This window comes from Choloepus didactylus, chromosome 2 (genome assembly GCF_015220235.1).
Source record: "Choloepus didactylus isolate mChoDid1 chromosome 2, mChoDid1.pri, whole genome shotgun sequence".
Lineage (NCBI taxonomy): Eukaryota > Metazoa > Chordata > Mammalia > Pilosa > Megalonychidae > Choloepus > Choloepus didactylus.
Genome location: NC_051308.1, coordinates 62499216 through 62518067, shown reverse-complemented (window position 1 = coordinate 62518067; position 18852 = coordinate 62499216). Strand labels below are relative to the sequence as shown.

At 32.5% G+C, this 18852-nt stretch overlaps 1 protein-coding gene across 2 annotated transcripts in view; it reads left to right on the top strand.

The window, feature by feature from the left end:
- NEK7 (NIMA related kinase 7) overlaps positions 1-18852 on the top strand; it is a 141660-nt gene that overhangs the window by 103698 nt on the left and 19110 nt on the right. For both annotated transcript variants that reach the window (XM_037825096.1, XM_037825097.1), the window contains exons 6-8: positions 2659-2767; positions 3589-3696; positions 18510-18604. In XM_037825096.1, coding sequence (XP_037681024.1) covers positions 2659-2767; positions 3589-3696; positions 18510-18604 — 312 coding nt within the window. The remainder of the gene's footprint in view (positions 1-2658; positions 2768-3588; positions 3697-18509; positions 18605-18852) is intronic.

Here is an 18852-nt window from a genome sequence, read left to right as displayed (position 1 = left end):
TAAATTAGCCATTTGTTACATCTGATTTTTATATTTGAATAACGTTCAGTGTTTATTTGAATAATGTTTGTTAAGATAGAAAATGCACTCTTAAAATAAAAAATATTTGAAGCTTTGCATAGAAAAAGGACTAGCCTACTTTAAAAAAAAAACAAAAATTATGTTCAAATGTACATGTATACCTGAGTGTTAATTCTTCCTTTCATAAATGTTTAGATACTTTATTATTAGATATTAAAAAGTTGAAATAATATTTCATAACATAAATAAGGTAAAAATGCCATATCATATAATCTTTCTTTTTCCATAAATTTTTATATTGTTACTAACCCTGTTGCATTATTAATTGCTTTATTAAAAACTTACTAAATGATATATATACATTAAACCTAACAAATCATTTATTTTTTTCACATAAGCATTGATTTTTAAAATTTCAATTTGTTGGTTTTTGATTTTTCAGAGATTTTTCAGGAGTTTTGAGCTAAAGAATTAACTTTTGAAAGATATGTGTTTGTTAGAATAGGTTTCTGGAGAACCTTCTTCCTTTGTAATACTTTGGTAGTATGGAAATCCCAGGTTTGTGGTAGTAATGTAATTTTTTAATCATGTTTTTTATTTTGGAATATAGCATATATACATGGAAGTGATAACTTTCCAAGTTCCAGTACTGAAAAGAATTCAAATTTTCATTTCGTTTTTGCTATTTGTCTTCTTTTTAAGAGACAGGCAACAGTGCCACCATCAGAATAGACTGGCTTTTTTCATCATACCTGTTGGTTCTCAAAAATATATCCCTTTGCTTAAGGAATGATTGAAAAACTGCATACATTTATACACTTTAAAAATAATCACACCTTCCTAGTCTGACAGGATCTTCCCTACTGTACATTTTGAGGACAATTTTTTTCATTAAGCCTTTTCTTTTGTATTTGATTACTTTCCAAATAATGGAACTTTAAAAATAAACTGCCTAGTTATTTATAATTATGATGATTTCAGAATTTATATTAAAGCATACAATTTTTCTTTCATAGTTAATGCTTATATTTTGTGGTATATTTATTTTTGAATGAAACCTGGTTTCCATCTTCCTGTTGATATCAAACAGTTCTCTGATATGCTAATCCTGCATCGGGAAGAATATGTATACAGACTTTATTTGGGCACATTTCAAATCTGAAAGAAAATTATGTGTAAGGAACTGATTTTGCAGTATTGCCCCCTTCGAATGAAAACTGATGTTGGCACAGACTACAATTAAAAAGACTGAAACATGATATGAGAGGCTTTTAATATTTTAGTAATATCCTGATTTGCTTTTTAATTATCATTAATTATCATTAATTGTTATTTGTTCTTTGAGATATGATGCTACTAGTGTATTAGCCCTTGAAATTGCTAATTAAGTTCATTTCCATAGTATGTATTACAATAAAGAGTAACCTAAGGTTATTAACTTTTACTTAAAGATTTATCCTTTGGTGGACTGAGTGTGAATAAAACATTAAATCTATTCTTTTGCTTAGTAAGAAGTAGGGGTATCAGCAGATTTCCTTGTACTGTTTTTCCTTTCAGCCTGCCCTCAACTGGTCACAGAGATAAATTGACAGAGGTAGTTGCTTTGGAATGATCTGAAGTAGAGTTTCTCCATGTTCAGTAACAGAAAATCTAATTAGTTGGACCTAAGAAAATACGAAGTTCGCAGATGAATGTATTAGTGTACATATTTAAATTTTGATATCTATTATAAATATATTTTTAAAAAGTTAAAATTAGAAAAATTTTAAATTTGTTTAAATGCTGTATTTCTTTGTTAGTCATTTATAATTATTAAGTAGGAAACCACTTGCATTTTTGTCTTTGATAAATAATTTTATGCAGTGATGTCTAATATGAACTTTGGTCTTGAATGAGTATGTTAATATAGTCTTCTAGTCAATTTAATGTAGACAAATGGACATAACTATGCATCTCTGGTTTTGAAATTACTTATGCATTGCTTCTTACGCATGATGACATACTGCCTCCTAGCCAGCTTATGGATGCTCTCAGTTTTTTGACCTGGCCCTACAGTAATGTTTTTCTTCTATGAAGTTTGGTTTCATTATGTTTAAAGTAAAGTTTAAGTTTGACCTGTAATGTGTAATAGAAATATTCATGAAAACTTTTACATAAGTACTATTTATTTAAATTTTTAATAATTTAAGTGATATTGCAAATGCATCAGTGTGCTTCAAGATTTCAAAAGAAGTCTAGAGTGAAACCTTCTGTCAGGAGAATAATTTTCTTTTAATGAACATAGTTTTAACATTCAGATTTCTAGATTTTTTTATTGTCTTTTCTTAAAATGAAACCTGACGTTTTCCTTTTAGGATAAGAAATTATTTTATATAAATGTTAATTTTTTTGAAATAGTTGTACTCTGCTAAGATTTAGAGTTACATGGCCTACACTAGTTTTAAATACAGGAAGAAATTTAAGCTTTTATGTCAGGTAAAATTCTTGGAGTCATTTCAGTAAAGAAAATCATATGCTTTTTAGTTGGTAACAGGTGGATAAAAGTAGGTGTTTTTCTGACTTACGGATTTTTGCTGTCAAGATCCAGTCTTAAGAAATTTTAGTTATCATCATTCATATTTTTAATTTTTTAAAAAGCATTTTAAGAAACAAAAGAGGTTAATTCCTGAAAGGACAGTTTGGAAGTACTTTGTTCAGCTCTGCAGTGCATTGGAACATATGCATTCTCGACGAGTCATGCATAGAGGTAAGCTAAAATCATGAGTAACTTTAAATGTTTTAAATGATGCATGTTATTAGGCAATTTAATAATATATGCCTTCCAGTCATTGCATTGGATTATGATTATGCTTTCTCAGGTAATTACTTCCAAATTATAGTTTTTACTAGAATGATAAACCTTTAAGTAAAGCCCTACTTGGTTTTAATAAGAATGAAAATTAGTCATTTTTCTGCTTGCCTACTCTGAGGACCTTACTGGTATGCTGGCCACTTAGATTTTTAATTTTCACCATTAGCTTTTAATATATTCTTGATTATCAGTCAAATGGTTGGGCAGAGCAAGTTACGGTTACATCACTATGGAATTAATCCACTGACTTTGGGGTGTGGAAAATTTCAATACAATTCACTTAAGCAATTAAGGTTTTTAAAGTCATCTAAGTAATTCCATGAATAATATTGTCATAATTTTGTATTTTATTTAAATATGCTAATGAATTAATAGTAAGATTTTTTAATTTAAAATTGAAATAAAAGGATAAAAGGACATTTATTTTCTGCTTTGAATTTCACAAAAGGTTATCTGAAAATGGAAAACAAAATACATTGTAAATGAAAATTAGTAGCAGTCTTCATCATGCTGCATTGATAATTATCTGTCAGAGAACTGAGAACTCAGAAATATTAGGCTATATCAAAATTATTCTAAATAAAGTAATTGGCTCAAAACTCAAACGTGCTTTCATATTTAAGGTACATTTAAAATTATACAATAAAAAGTGCTTTTTAATCCATTAAAACCTAAACTGATATCATCTCTCACCTGATCTCTTCATTTATTCACAGATATAAAACCAGCTAATGTGTTCATTACAGCCACTGGGGTGGTAAAACTTGGAGATCTTGGGCTTGGCCGGTTTTTCAGCTCTAAAACCACAGCTGCACATTCTTTAGGTATGAGGCACAATATAATTTTGTTGTTATTTTTTTTTTGATGATTATGAAAATAAGGTTTATACCAATTATATGTCAGCTCTTATATTCTAACTAAAATTGTTTTAAAATTCATCAGGTCTTGAGCATATACCAACAAATCTTTATTAGGTATAAGATTTCCATTTTACATGACAATTGAATACTTCTGTTAATTTGACCTCAGATAGGTACTTGGTTAAAAAAAGAAAAAAAAAGCTGATAGACAAACTGGTCTTAACTATTGCCATAGGGCATTCCTTTTGTTTTACATTTACTAAAAGTAAGAAAATATGACAAATAAACCATATCTTGAGTGAGGACTTCACCTGACTATTTAAAAATGCTATAGCAGTTTGTAAATGCTTTTTTATTATAATAAAATATATGGTTGTGATTGCTGCAGAGGGGAAGAACCTAAAGATGGTCTATGGCTAATGAGGAAAAATTTCCCCTAAACTGTAAAGTAGAAAAAAACATCAGTAGTTTAATCATTCTAGAGCAAATAATACAGCAGTGTCCTCCGTACCTAAAATAGCATTGGATGTAGCTATTACACATTATATTAACAACAGAAAGAAAGTTGTCCTGTTAAGAAATGATAGAAATTGTTAGGAAGAAATACTTTTTAAATTGAGTAACTTAAAGAGAGTGATGGGGCTTCTCCTAAAACTTTCAAATCATGTTTTCTCCTTGTAAATATATGACTTAGATGAATGGTGACAACTAGAATGAACTAAGAACTAAAGTAAAAATAAGTTGCCTTTAATTTAATGGAGCCTCAACTTTGATCATATTTGGAGTCATAATTTCATGAAGCCACTGATTTTTGGATAAAATTGGATAAAGTTATTTTGGATAAAATTATTGTTTTAAAATATGAAATAAAACACTTAAATAGTTTCATAGAAATAAGTGAGTTGTGCTAATTAATAAAGTAGTGGAAGGAGCTTCTGAATTAGTTGATTAGAGAGTTAAAAATTTTTCTCTGGTGTTGTTTTTCAAGATTCTGTGCAACCTTGAACCTGTCATTTAATTTTTCTATAGCCAGAACCATGCCTGGCACATAAGTAGGCACGAAATCAATATTTGTCAGAGTGACAAAATAATGGATCCTAGTTTAAAGAAGGGTGGAAAGATAATTCTTTACCCTTTTTACCAAGTTTCAATATTGTCAAGTACTTTGGGAACATAACATTGCACACTGATGCCAGTGAATGTTTTTTTTTGTTGTTGTTGTTTTATTTTATATTTAGTTTTACAGAGAATCCCAAATATTTCTGAACAAGAAAATTTTATATAAAATTCCCTAAGAAAGAATGATGCATTAATTTAGGTATCACCTTTAATAAACTTTCATTTGGCAAGTTGCAGTTCTTACAAAGTACAGTGGAAGGCTTCTATGAAGAAAACTTCAGACGGTCGGAAGTCAGTAACATTTATCACTAGTAAAGATAACATGTTTCCTCTGTTATTCACCTGAATGAAATGTCTTAGAAGCATTCTGTCATTAATTTACTTAGAATTGTTATGGTACAATTAAACATACACATACTTGCACACGTACACACTCGTGCTTATGCCCTTTTCCACATGTGTGTATTATTTAAACACTTCTTTGCACAGACTGCCAAATGAGCATTCCATAGTGGCCTGGTCCTAAGGATCAGGCATATTATATGAAAGGCAGACTTTGACAGTTTTGGAGATAGACTTCTTTAACTTGCTTCACACTGCTTTTTGCTAAAAGTTCTAAACAAGGTTTACAAACACATATTCATTTCCAAACTTAGGTGATGTGTTAGTCCAAATCATTTAATATAGAGAGTAAAGTTAATAGATTAATTTCATTAAGAATTTCTGAAACTAGGTTTTATCAAAATAGATTCACTTAGGGCCTTATAATTTTATATAATGCATGGTGCTACCCGTAATTACTGTGCATTTTAATACGTCCCCAAAGTAGAGTCAGGAAGTAGAAATGAGGCTGTTTCTTTGATAGATGAATCAACAGAAAAATAATTTATTTCACAGTATTTTTTGTTCCCCATATTATTTTGAGGAAAAAAAAATATCCCCCCAAAAGGAAAGTTTCTTTTATCTCTCATTGTCTTATCTACTAAATGAAGATTTCTGCTTGATTGAAAATAAAATTCACTAAAGCGAAATACTTTCAACTCAGAGGATTAAAATTTGAACTCTAATCTATTAAAGCTATTTGGACCCAATAAAAATCCCATTTAGAAGAGTCAGGAAACATTCTCTTCTAACAAAGAATATATTGAAATTACAGGATAGAAATCTTGGCACAGACTCATTTCTGTTCACAGGTTAGCCCTAATTTTCACTATAGGAGAATTATCACCCTACCATGTTATTGTCATTTATTTTTAAAGTGCATTTTAAAGACTGCTTGGAAGAGATGATTGAAAACTCATTGAAAATGTGGCCACCTGTAAAAGTTACTTAGCATACTGAAAATGTGATAGAACTGTAGGTTTTATTGTATGTTGATTTGTTTTCTGTTTTTACTGAGAATAAAATCTGTTGGGCACAATTTATTCATATGGCAAGTCAAAATTTTAGTGAGACTACAAATGAGAGCTCTGTAGTAAGTCTTTGTAGTTCATAAAAAAGCATCAGAATAAGTTTTTGGTAAATGAAGTCTATTTTGGAGCCAAATTTCATTTAACTTTGTAAAGGAGATATTTTCAAGAATTTAATTTAAAAAGTCAAAGATATGTAAGATTTTAGTAACATCTTCATTTATACATATGCATTTATACTTCATTTGTTTTTTTCAAAAATACATTTTGCTTGTTAAAAAATCAAATGAAGATATTATATTAGCTTATTTTGATTTATTAATAGTGGAAAAGCACTTCCAAAAGTTTTTGTATTTAGCAATCTTCATAAGATTGGCAAATATAAAGGTAAAAATATATCACAATAACATAAAATGGTAATAATCCCTGGATGCAATGGTCAAAATTACAAACACTAAATCTAATGTTGCTAGATGTTCAAACCAAGTTAAAACCCTCAAATTTGAAAGAAACCTCAAAGGTCTTCACTTTTTTTCTGTTCCCTTCATGGAATGACCACATTACATTGTCTCAAATATCTCTACTTTATATTCCTCTTCTTTAATCCATAATTACTTAATATTTGTATTAAGAAAATATTCTCCCATTTTCTAATATTATTCTTCTCTAATCCATTCCATATTTTCCCACCAGAGTTATCTTTGTAAAATTCATTAAATGATTATGCCACATACTTCAGAAATTCTTTGGCAATCCCTGTTGTCCTTGGCCTAGCATTCAAAGGCCTATAGAGTTTGGTGTCCCTCTAACTTTCTACTGTTTTCATTGAGTAAACTTCCCCACCTCATGATCTGCCAGCCATGTTTTTCTTCTTGCTTTGTTTTGAATCTGAGAAATAGCATGGAGGATACCTGACTTTGCATTTCCATTGCTCTGTAGGACCTTGATCAAGCTACTTATTAACTTTTCTAAAGTTCAGTTTCTGGATCTATAAAAATAGAAATGTGGGTAATAGCCCTCCTATATTGTCCCTTAATTCCTAATTCAACCCCTAACCAAATAATATGATAAATGTAAAAGTGTTTTCAGAACTGTAATATGCTATATAATTATTATTTTGCTTATGTTAAGATGATGGTGATGATGGTGAAGATGTAGGAAAAGAAGAGGGGAAGAGGAGGATGAGTTTTCAATGTCAAACCAGGAATGTAGCCTAAACAAGACAAGCCCTTGCTTTATGGAGCTTACCTTCTGATGAGAGGGAAAGGGCATGGTTGAGAAAGACCTCTCTGAGGAGGTGATATTTCAGATGAGATTTGAAGGATACAAAAGAGCCAGCTGTAAAAGGATCTGCGGGAATAGTCTCTCAGGCTGGCCAAAGGGTAACTTTTACAAAGGTGCAGGTGAGACAAACTCGGCCTGCTGAAGGCTAGCTGGAACAGTGAAGGAAGGGCAGGGCCAGATTTGGCAGGAGTTCAGGTTTTATTCTGAGTGCAGTGGCAAGCCTTTGCAGAGTTGTAATGAGAACAACATTATAGGATTTGAAGACAGCAGCTACGAACCTCCTCGTTTTCTTTAGGCTAAGCATGCCCAGTTATCTGTTTTCAGATTCTTCTGAGTCCTGGTAGTTCTCATCTTTTGCTTTCAGAGTGCCTTCTAGTTTATGCTACCCAGAACTGAGCAGAGTACATCACTTTTTTGATCTCATCAGCCCGTAAGACGAAAGGGTTGTCACTAACTGATTTATGATCTAGACACTTCTTTGTTTTTTGTTTTTTTCTCTTTTGCTTTGTACATGAACTTATGTTAAATCTGATCTTCATTCAGTGCTTTTGTAATTTATTTGTGTAGGATGCAGTAAGGGAGACTAATTGTAGGATATTACACATATCTCTATTAATTTTGCCTGTTTTCTTTCATATCATTTGTCAACCATACAAAAATAACAGATGTTAGAAGACTTGTTAAATACATTTACATGTTTAAAACCTATAATGAGTTCACGTCCTCCCTTGAATCAAGCTTCCTGATGGTGTAGATCAGTGACTTTCAGAATTCTTGACAGTGACCCCAGTAATATTGTGACCCCATGGGTATGTAACCATATGCAACTAAAATGAAAGTTTCATGAAACAGTGTTTTCCATTATAACTGCAGTGTTTCTAGTATTGTCTGTTCTCTTCTATTTTATTTCACAAAAAATGATGCTGGTTGTAACCTTCTAAATTGATTTCACAACTCATTAATGGGCCATGACCTGCAATTTGAAAAACAGTTGATCTAGATTTAGAGTGCTTTCTTGCTGTTCCATTTACCAAAAGATAGATTCCCATTTTTCTACCTACTTTCATCAGGTACTTGCCTGGCTTGCTTCCTGGTTGTACAAACATGTATTTGGCAATTACAATGTTCCCTGTACTTCTGAAGGTGGCTAATAACATACCTGGTAGTTCTTTACAGTTTGCAAATCATTTGACTCCTCAAGATCCTTATAGATATAACTGAACTATGCTCAGGAGTCATTCCCATTCCAGAGTTGAGGAAACTGAAGCATAGAGAGATAAGCAGGCTTGCCTGCAGTTATATAGCTAAAAGATAGTGAGTAGATCTGTCACCTCCTAGTCGGTGTTTACTTTACTCTCCTACACAAAATTTTAGTTGATATTTTTCACTGTCAGTATTATCTTGTTGCTTTTCCTCTGCTTTATTATTGTTTTCCTATGTGTTGTTATTTTCTTCATCTGGAATTACCTTATTTTGCTTTATTACATTGTTAAAGAGCCTACGTAGGAAAGCATAGTTTACTCTCTCTCCTGGGCTTGACTGTTCTTGCTGCTCCAAAATTCCTAAATAAACAGGAAAAACAGGCCTCTAGGATACGGAAGTCTTTCTTCATGACTTCATGACTTCATGACTGTTGTGTCTACCAGCAACTTTTTTACCAGAAACTGACATTTCTAAGTGGCTCTTCTAAACTCAAAACTAAAACTTCATCAAAACCTGAAATGATAACGTGGCAAACAGGATGTAATTTTTATCCTGTTAGAAGGGGCAGAATATACTTCTGGTGTATTTCCAGTTCTTAATTTACTGTAAAGTTTCCTTTTAGCAAATATTCTGATCCAGAGGTAACTTGCTAAGGAACCAAGTATCTTATTCTTTTGAATATTAAAAATATAGCAGAATACACAGAACAGTTTTTATACATTCCAAATATATAATATTATTTTAGTCAAATCTTATCAAGCTATTATTATTTTCTATAATAATGACCCAGAGGAATCCTCTATTGTTACTAAATATCAACAATAACAGAAGCAATGAATGCATGTATAGCATTTTACAATTTACAAGCAATTTTTAAAGCACATTTTCTCTTTTGTTCCTCATTGTTGTGTAGTGGGTGGACTGGGTATTGCAGATAAGGAACAGATTATTCTATTTAATACGCAGCTTGCTTTCTACCTTCACCCCTATCCCCTTTCTAGAATTCTTGATCCTTACTCTGCTTTAATTTTATTTTTTAGGGCTTCCTATCTTCTAACATGCTATGTAATTTACTCATTATGCTTATTACTTATTGTTTGTCTTCCCAAGTTAAAATTTAAGCTTCAGGAGGACAAGGATTTTTTGCATTTTTGTTCCCTAACATATCTCAAACATTTAGGAGAAGGCATTACACATAATAGATTATAAATGTTGATTGAGGCTTAGAGACAGGCCAATATAAAGGGATGAATTTGAGTAGATATGTCAGTAAGTGTATTTTAGGTTATGCTGCAGTAAGAAACAAGACCAAAATCTCTTGCTTAGCACAAAAGCATATTATTTCTCTAGTCATACAAAGTCAGTGGTGGACCTGTGCCACTCTCTAGAGTAGCTGTGCTCTCCCCATGTACTGACTTGCGTTTCAGGCAGCTTTGATCTTGTGTCACCTTCATATCAACATTCGCTTTTGTGATCTTATGAGGGAAAGAGAGCATGGAGAATTACTCACTGACTCTTGATTAAACACTTCTGCCTGGATGTGAGACAAATTACTTCTGCTTGCATTTCATTGGCCAAAACAAGCTTCATGGCAATGCCTGTATTAGAGAGCTTGGAAGTGTAATTCTCCCATGTGTCCAGGAAGAAGAGGAGAACTAGAAATACTGAATGCAAACGTTGTCCATGACACTGAGATAAATGAAAAATAACTAGTTTTTTTTATATTGTTTGTATCTTTTTTTAACTTATTTTTGTGACATATTTGCAGCGATTGCAACCAAAGAATAGTTAACTCTCTTAATGGGAATGGGTGTTAAATGGTGAATAAAGAGGGAACCATATGTAGCTGTAGGAGATTTCCATCTTTCTAATTTGGGAAATTCTGAGCAGAGAGATTATCTTTAAATCCAGAATGATTCATTGGGTTCACTAGAGTATGGATCCTGGTGACTTTTCTGTGGATTGGTGTATCTGCAGTTATCCCTGTTGGACCTTATTTGGTTAATTTCAAACAGATGTGTAATCAAAATTATTTATCAAAAAATTATTTATCAAGCTTTAAGCATCAACCATGAAATAAGTGCCATGTAGCACATTAGCTGTTATCTGTTCTGCATCTCTAATTCAACAACTCATTGAGTTAGGTGTGATTACCCGGTTTTGAGTTGTTAGTTTGTGATTAAGCCAGAGTTCATGTAAATTACAAAAGATCGTCATTTTAGTCCTTATATATTACATTATTTATCATATTATTATTATAGAAATATATTGACTTTTCTTGCTCTGCAGTCCCCAAAATCAAGCAAACGCACCCCATTCCAAGATGATCTAGCGAGCTCTAAGAGGTCATTTTTTGTACCATATACTTTTCTCTCCTTGCTTTCTTAATGTCTAGTGTAATTCTTTTTGTGTAGGTCCTCAGCACATTGAATTGGATGTTCCACTCTTCTATGCAGAGCATGAATCATTAACACATTTGTGTTAGTTTTCTTTTATTGCTCCAATGAATTACCACAAATTTGGTGGCTTAAAACAATGCAAATTTGTTATTTTAAAGTGCTAGAAGTCTGAAGTCTGACGCGGCTCTCACTGGACTAAAATCAGGGTGTCTGCAGGTCTACACTCCTTTCTGTAGGCTCTGGGGGAAAATCTGTTTTCTGCTTATTCAGATTGTTGGCAGAATTTAGTTCTTTGCAATTGTAGGACTGAGGTCCCCATTTCTTTGTTGGCTATCAACCAACTTCTGGAGGCCACCTGCATTCCTTGGCTCCTGGCTACTTTGCTTTGTTGTTGAAGCCAGCAATGGTGGGTAGAGTCCCTCTCATAATTTTAGTCTCTCCTGCCTCTTCCATCACAGCTTTGTGACTCGCTCTTCTGTCTCCCTCTTCTACTTTTAAGGGCCCATGTGACTACATTGGGACCACCCTGATAATGTAGGATAGTCTCCCTCTTTTAAGGTCTCTAACCTATATCTGGAAAGTCTGTTTTGCCATGTAATATAACACATACAGGTGTAACAAAGATCATGGGTACCAAAATTGTGCCTACTGTACCATTCTAGTAGACTTGACAGTTAGGGAGTCATTTGTGTCCTCTAAAGCCTGATAAGGTGAAATTGTTTAAAAGTCAGAGGTTTTAATGTAAGTTTACATTATTGAAATTAAGCACTTTCTTTTGTGAACAGATATTTTGATATTATTTTTTCACATTTTTATTATAGAGCTTTTGTAGTTATTTTATTGTGATTTATATTTACTTTTCACAAGGGAAAATACCACACTTGGTCTTAATGTAAAGTTTGTAAGCAAGTTCTTCCCTGTCATTATTATTAATTTATTGGCAGTTCTATTTTTTAACAGTCTTTTTTAGAAGTTTATTTAATCCTAAGGGACTCTCCTTTCTACCAGTCATGCTTCTGAGCAGCTTACTCCATCATGGACTGGAATATCGGATGGGATAAAAAGTAATTTTAACAAAACTTAATTAAGAAAATTAATCTGCTGTTAAATCTAACCACATAATATATTCCAAAGGTGTATATAAGGAATTGGGGGAGTTATTTGCTCTTTAAGAAAATCTGCTTGCACTAAATTGGCATTTATTAATAAATACAACCAAGTGTTGTTCCCTGTCTGGCTGATTGCACTAGTGAAAGGAGGAAAGCAAATGAGAATAGCTAGATTAATAATGTTTTGATATGGCATTTTACTTGTTTTGATAATGTCCACCAGAAGAGAGAAGATGGATATTTTTTTCTTTCTGCATGCATATGTGTGAATATAATTGTTACATGTGCTTGTTGTAAATCCTGAAAATGGAACCGATTTTTTAAAAAGCTAACTAGAACTCTTATATTGATCCTTGTACTGGTCAAATATCTGAAACCCCTTGGGGGAAAATTATTTTGTTGTTGTTTTCATTATAGGATTTCTTGAACTCCTCTTTACCTTTCACAATGAGACAAATGTTCTCTGATTTTGTGATATTGCCAGCAGAGTAAATGCATGGCCGTCTTTCAAAGTAGATAACAGAATTTTCACACTGGAGTCTCTTGAGTGAACAATGCGTGGTCTCCACACTATTTCCAAGTGTTATATATCCTCTGATTTCAACTTAGAAAATTAGTGTTCTTCAGCCACTTTCATTTTTTGTGCCAGGTGCCATGCATGGTCACATACTTGTTTTTTCCCACACCTTTCCCTAGCACCTCTCTCAGTGTCTTTTTTTTTTTTTTTTTTGGCTTCTACCCTTTCATAGCTCAAGGTGGTTTGGAGCCATAAAGGCAGCATATGTTCAGTCAGTATATATAGGCTGCTTTCACTGATTTATTTTTAACTTTCAGTACTTTCTTGACTTAAGTAAGTGCTCTGAGAAGAAGCTATTACCTAATTTTAAACTGTGCACATTTAACCTCTCAGCCACCATAACAAGTATTTATTTAAAACAATCAGAGTAGCTGCGGAGTAGCAGAATTTTCATGTGTAGCCCACGGAACGTGGATCCTTATTTCTGGCTTTTCATATGCACATGCTGTGACTTTCAGAACATTTCTATGCTGAAAGACAGATAACATTTTTTTCAGTCATATTTCACAGTGGTCAGTCTTATGAAATAACTGTCTGTGTAAAAACAAGGGGTAAAAACTACCTGGGTTGGATTTCCAGGTCCACCCTTTACTAACTGTGATCTTTGGCAAGTTGTTTATCTTTTTGTGCCTTCTTCTAAAACCGGTTAATAGTAGTAACATCTCATAAGGTTACCTCATAACAGCTCCTATTTCACGAGACTGTGAGCCCCACAAGATCAGAATTTTATCTTGTTTACTTCTGTTTCCCAAGCACCTAGAACAGTGCCTGCCATCCAGTAGGCACCTGATGGAACATTTACTGAAGTTCAGCAAGATAATTTTTTATGCATTTAACACAGGACCTGGACCAGAGTAACAAAAACAATAAAATTAGCTGTTATTTTCCCCGAATGTTAGTAAAGCTCTTTAATATTATTAATACATTTAAAAGATGACAAATTTTGTTTTATTGATCTGCTCAGCCATTTTATATTGACCTCTGATAATACTTGTTTTACAATTAAGTAAATTTATCCACTGTCTATTAAGCCTGCAAACTCAATTTCTTTGCTGACTTACGAATATGAAGAAAAGAATGAAAATTAGTTCCTATTCCCTGAAGTTTTTTTCTTTCTTTCTTGCTTGCTTGCTTGCTTGCTTTGCTGTCTTTCTTTATCAAACAGGTATAAGATAACTTGTATCCTTGTGATTTTCCCAACAAGGGATGCTCAAAGCTTTTTTATCTGCAGTTTGCACTAATTCTAATAGAAGCAACATTTCTAAACTGAATTTGCTTCTTTGTACTTATTCTCTGTCTTAAAACATTCTCACTCAATTGTCCTAGGTAACTGTTTAAAAAAGGGAGTATATAATTTTTTTTCCATTTCACTTACCATGTGGACTTTTGTAGATTCTATATAAGTGCCATAATATTTTAGAGCAAAAGGAATCTCAGAGGTCATCTCATCCTTCTGATCACTTCATCTTATAGATGAAGAAACTGAATAAAAAGAGAAATTTTGCAGTACTAGCTACGTAGTGGCAAAGCTGAGATGCAAAATAGATTTCCTAGCAATTGATTGGTTTCATGCTGCCTCCTTGGTCTAAAAATAACAGACAATAGCAACCAAAAACTAACCATATGAAGATGCTTTAGTCGTTTTATTATTTCTTGTCTCATTCAAGTCTTTGCAGAGATTGCAGTGCTCAAGTTTTAGCTAAACCATTGAAAAACTTCTGTATGTAACCTGTTCTGATGTCCCCAAAGTTATTAGTTTAGTTGTGTCTTCTATAATAGCAACATGATAGAATTTGTTGGCTCCTTTAGAAAATATTATAGAGCTTTTGAAAATCAGTCTTAATTTTATTCAGGATAAATTTTAGAATGTATTTGTTTTTTGTAGAGCATATGCCATATAAAAATTTTCTCATTATTTAGAATGTCATTTAATGCAATGAAAATTTTTTTTTTTACATTTGAAGCACTGCTTTAATATATTTTAATGTAATATGATATAGATTAAAGAAAGGTCAGATAGCATTTGCAGTTGTTACTCATTTTCCCCCTAAGATCTGCCTTTTCCTGTTCTGTTGTCATCTATTTCTTACTCTACTTTTACTGATGCCCCAAGGTTAAAAAGGGCGTAAGTATTTGCCTTTTGCAAAACTATTTCCATTTTATCTACAACCATAAATTCTCAAAAGATTAGTGGAATTATGCATCCTGCATTCTTCAAGCTCCTCAGTTACACAGCAATTTGCATGATTGTTTTAGTCTAATCATATCACTCCACAACTCTCCTTTTTCTTGTACAGCTGATAACAGAAGTCTTAACATTCTTGAGGCAACATTAATAATGTCATCCAGCTGCCATGGATTTTTTTTTTTTTATTATTAAATTCAGTTTTATTGAAATACATTCACACACCATACAATCATCCATGGTATACAATCCACTGTCCACAGTATGATAACATAGTTATGCGTTCATCACCACAATCTATCTCTGAACATTTTCCTTACGTCAGAAAGAACTAGAACAAGAATAAAAAGTAAAAGTGAAAAAAGAACACCCAAATCATCCCCCCATCCCACTGCATTTGTCCTTTAGTTTTTATCCCCATTTTTCTACTCATCCATACACTAGATAAAGGGGGTGTGATCCACAAGGTCTTCACAATCACACTGTCACCCTTTGTAATCTACATTATTATATAATTGTCTTCAGGAGTCCAGACTGTTTGGTAGTTTCAGGTATTTACTTCTAGCTATTCCAATACATTAAAACCTAAGAGGTGTTATCTATATAGTGCATAAGAGTGTCCACCAGAGTGACCTCTCAACTCCATTTGAAATCTCTCAGCCACTGAAACTATTTTGTCTCATTTTGCATCCCCCTTTTGGTCAAGAAGATACTCTCAGTCCCACGAATGCCGGGTCCACATTCATCCCCGGGAGTCATATTCTGCATTGCCAGGGAGATTTACACCCCTGGGAGTCGGGTCCCACATAGGGGGGAGCAGCTGCCATGGATTTTTAAAAACATTTTTTAGGAAGTAATGATATATTCATTAAATTTGAATTGTTGAAAGCATATCAATACATTTAAATTCAAATTTTCCTTAACATTTAAACTTTTAGACCTTTTTCTCAAGTAGAGAGATGTAAGGACAAGTCAGTTTGTGTGATGGAACTGAACCTCTCTGCTCAGTGTCAGTCAGCAGAAGAGCCCTTGTCCAGAATGGAAGTGTGCTTTAGTGAGCGTGCAAGAGGGAGGCAGTAGAACCTTCAGTGGTTGCTTGTGTTTAGCAGTTAATTATGAATTTATCCAATTAGTGATTTTAGTGCAAAATCCAAAATTATTCCGGTGACTTCTTAAGTAATGACTCTTTTGGAAATGTGTTGATCAGAGTGGTGAGCATCATTAAATTTATGTTTTAATATAGATATATTCAAAATATATAGGCAATCTAAATACTAAATTAAAATATGCATATTTAGCATAAAGAAGTATGCTTCTTATAATATGAAGAATCAGTATCTAAGTGTAAAGTTAGCAGAGTTAACCAAGTATGTAACTTTTTGCAATGACCTCCCACAACTTACTAGAAAAGGCTTTTTTTTGTGTGCATTAAAATGTTTTATATTTTAAGTTTAGTAGTATTCCTAATCATTCTCTTTCTCTGCTTCTTTCACTTGTGGGTTGTCAGTGAGTTGCATTTGTGTTTGCAGTTAAGGTGTTATGCTGGGGCTAATCTCTGTAAAATGCTAACATTTGTTCTTCTTTTTCCCTATCATCAATCTTTCGCATTCATATCAAACCCCTACCGTATCAGCAGGTTTCCCAGCGCTACTGGTTAAAATTACCTTTGCTTTTGGTAAACTCTGAACCTTCAAGCCTCAGTGTTTTCAGTTGCCCCCAGTGAATTCTGTGAAGCCTCTCTCTGCACATTTCTCATTGCCAGTCACTTGCTTTATGTCCTGAAACCGGGAGCCTATGTAGAGCCCGTTTATTATTCCAACTGTACTTAGCATCCTGCCTTAAGTGGAAAGAGTGTGTGAATATCTTCAGTAATCAGTGTTGCTTATGGAAACTACAAGTGAAAAGGGGTTAGAACTAGATAGCTTATAATTGTATTATTTTATATGACAACAATACAAATTCTTTAAACCTAGCTATTTCTAAAAGTTTCTTTGCTCTTCTGACACCATCAGAAATTGATAACTTTACCTGTGGTTTTCAGAGTAAATGCTACAATTAAATAATTTTTTTAAAGTTTTTCTCAGTTTCTTATTTGAATCCTTCATGTTTTATTTGAATTTCTTTTATTCTCCTGTTTTAAAAACTCTTTTTTCACTTTTTCACTTGCATAAGTACTTCTCATCATTTATTTTGATTAGGACTATCCATTATTAGTCAAAATGGATTCCAATATGCATAACATTTCTTGGACACGTAGTACATGAGTGTTTCCCCTTTAGTACAGTATAGTTTCCACACACAACTAGTAGGTTGTAACTTTGTTCTTCTGGAAAACTGACTTCTGCCTTTGAGCAAAGTGTTTTTATTCTTGGCATGACTCTTCTTGTGAACTAAAGACCACTTTCAGTGTTGTGAGTTATAGTCTGAGATTTACAGTAAATATCTGGGGAGTTCTTGAAAATTAATAGAAAAAGGAAAACGCCCTTTACTCCTTGAGTAACAGCATATATTTTGATTGCTCTTGCCTCAAGCAAATAAGATTCCTAAATTATTCCTCTCAAACTTTGATTTCCTATTTGGAAAAAAAAGCCTAAAGTTAATGATGGTAAAATAGTAGCCATCTAAGTTTGAAATCTAAGATAGTCTCTTTAAAAGTCACTTAATTGTTTTTACCCCTCAAAATATAATGTATATATCTTTGTTTATTTTTAAATGTTTAATGAATATTAGCATTTTCCGAAGAGGTTGTTAAAAAAAGGGAGGAGACTGTATTAGCATATGTCTAAAAAACAAATTATTTACAGTATCTTGTCTCTTAAAAGGACTCAGTGGTAGCAATAACTTAGTCATTTTTAAAGAGATGTCAGTGAACTTTCATGAAAGTTATATAGCCCTTGGATGTACAAAAGTTTATTATATTCTTTCTAAAATGGAAGAAACTAAGGCCAAAGAGTTAATGGTTGCATCATTTGTAATCTTAAGTGCCAAGGCTGTTCTAAGGAATCTTGATGTAAAGTTAATAAGTACAATTTATTTATATTCTCTACTAAATTGTCATATATTACAATTTATTTTTGATAAATTATATTGTCATGTTTAATTATGTGGAGTATACAAGATGTATTTAAAAATATAAAGGAATAAAGCCAATGTGAAACACTTGAATAGGCTTTCTTGTTAGAATTCCTGTTTTTCAGTTTTTGTTTGTGTTCCCCAGGTTATCACTTCATTGATCAAAAGGAGATAAACTAAAGTTTAAGCCACCACACACTTTTAAAATGTAGTGTAGATGTTAATGTGCTATTTAATTTTGTAATGGTGGAAGAGTAAAGAGGGCATTTAAAAGTTTTGGGTATTCTTAAAAACAATTTTCTGATTCTAATGAATTATTTTGGTGACTTTTTTAAATCTAAAATTTTGTGTGTAACTTCTTACCACAGCTGCATCTTCATTTTTATACTCTTCATATTTTATTTGATTTGTTTTTTCCAGTGGGTACACCTTATTACATGTCTCCAGAGAGAATACATGAAAATGGATACAACTTCAAATCTGACATCTGGTCTCTTGGCTGTCTACTATATGAGGTAAGTAATGTTGATAAATTCAGTGTATTTATTTATTTTTACTGACCGCAATATATTTCTTGTCTCCTTATAGTATATACTTATTTTTTTCTGGATGATATTCCAGAATTAGCTTTTTAATTATGAAGAATCAAGCAGTTGGGTTAGTAACTGTTTTTATAATGAATTTAGTAACTATACATTCCTTTGCACTTCTAAAATATTTTTAATTACATGCTTTTGGTGAGAGTTATATTTTTAAAATGTTA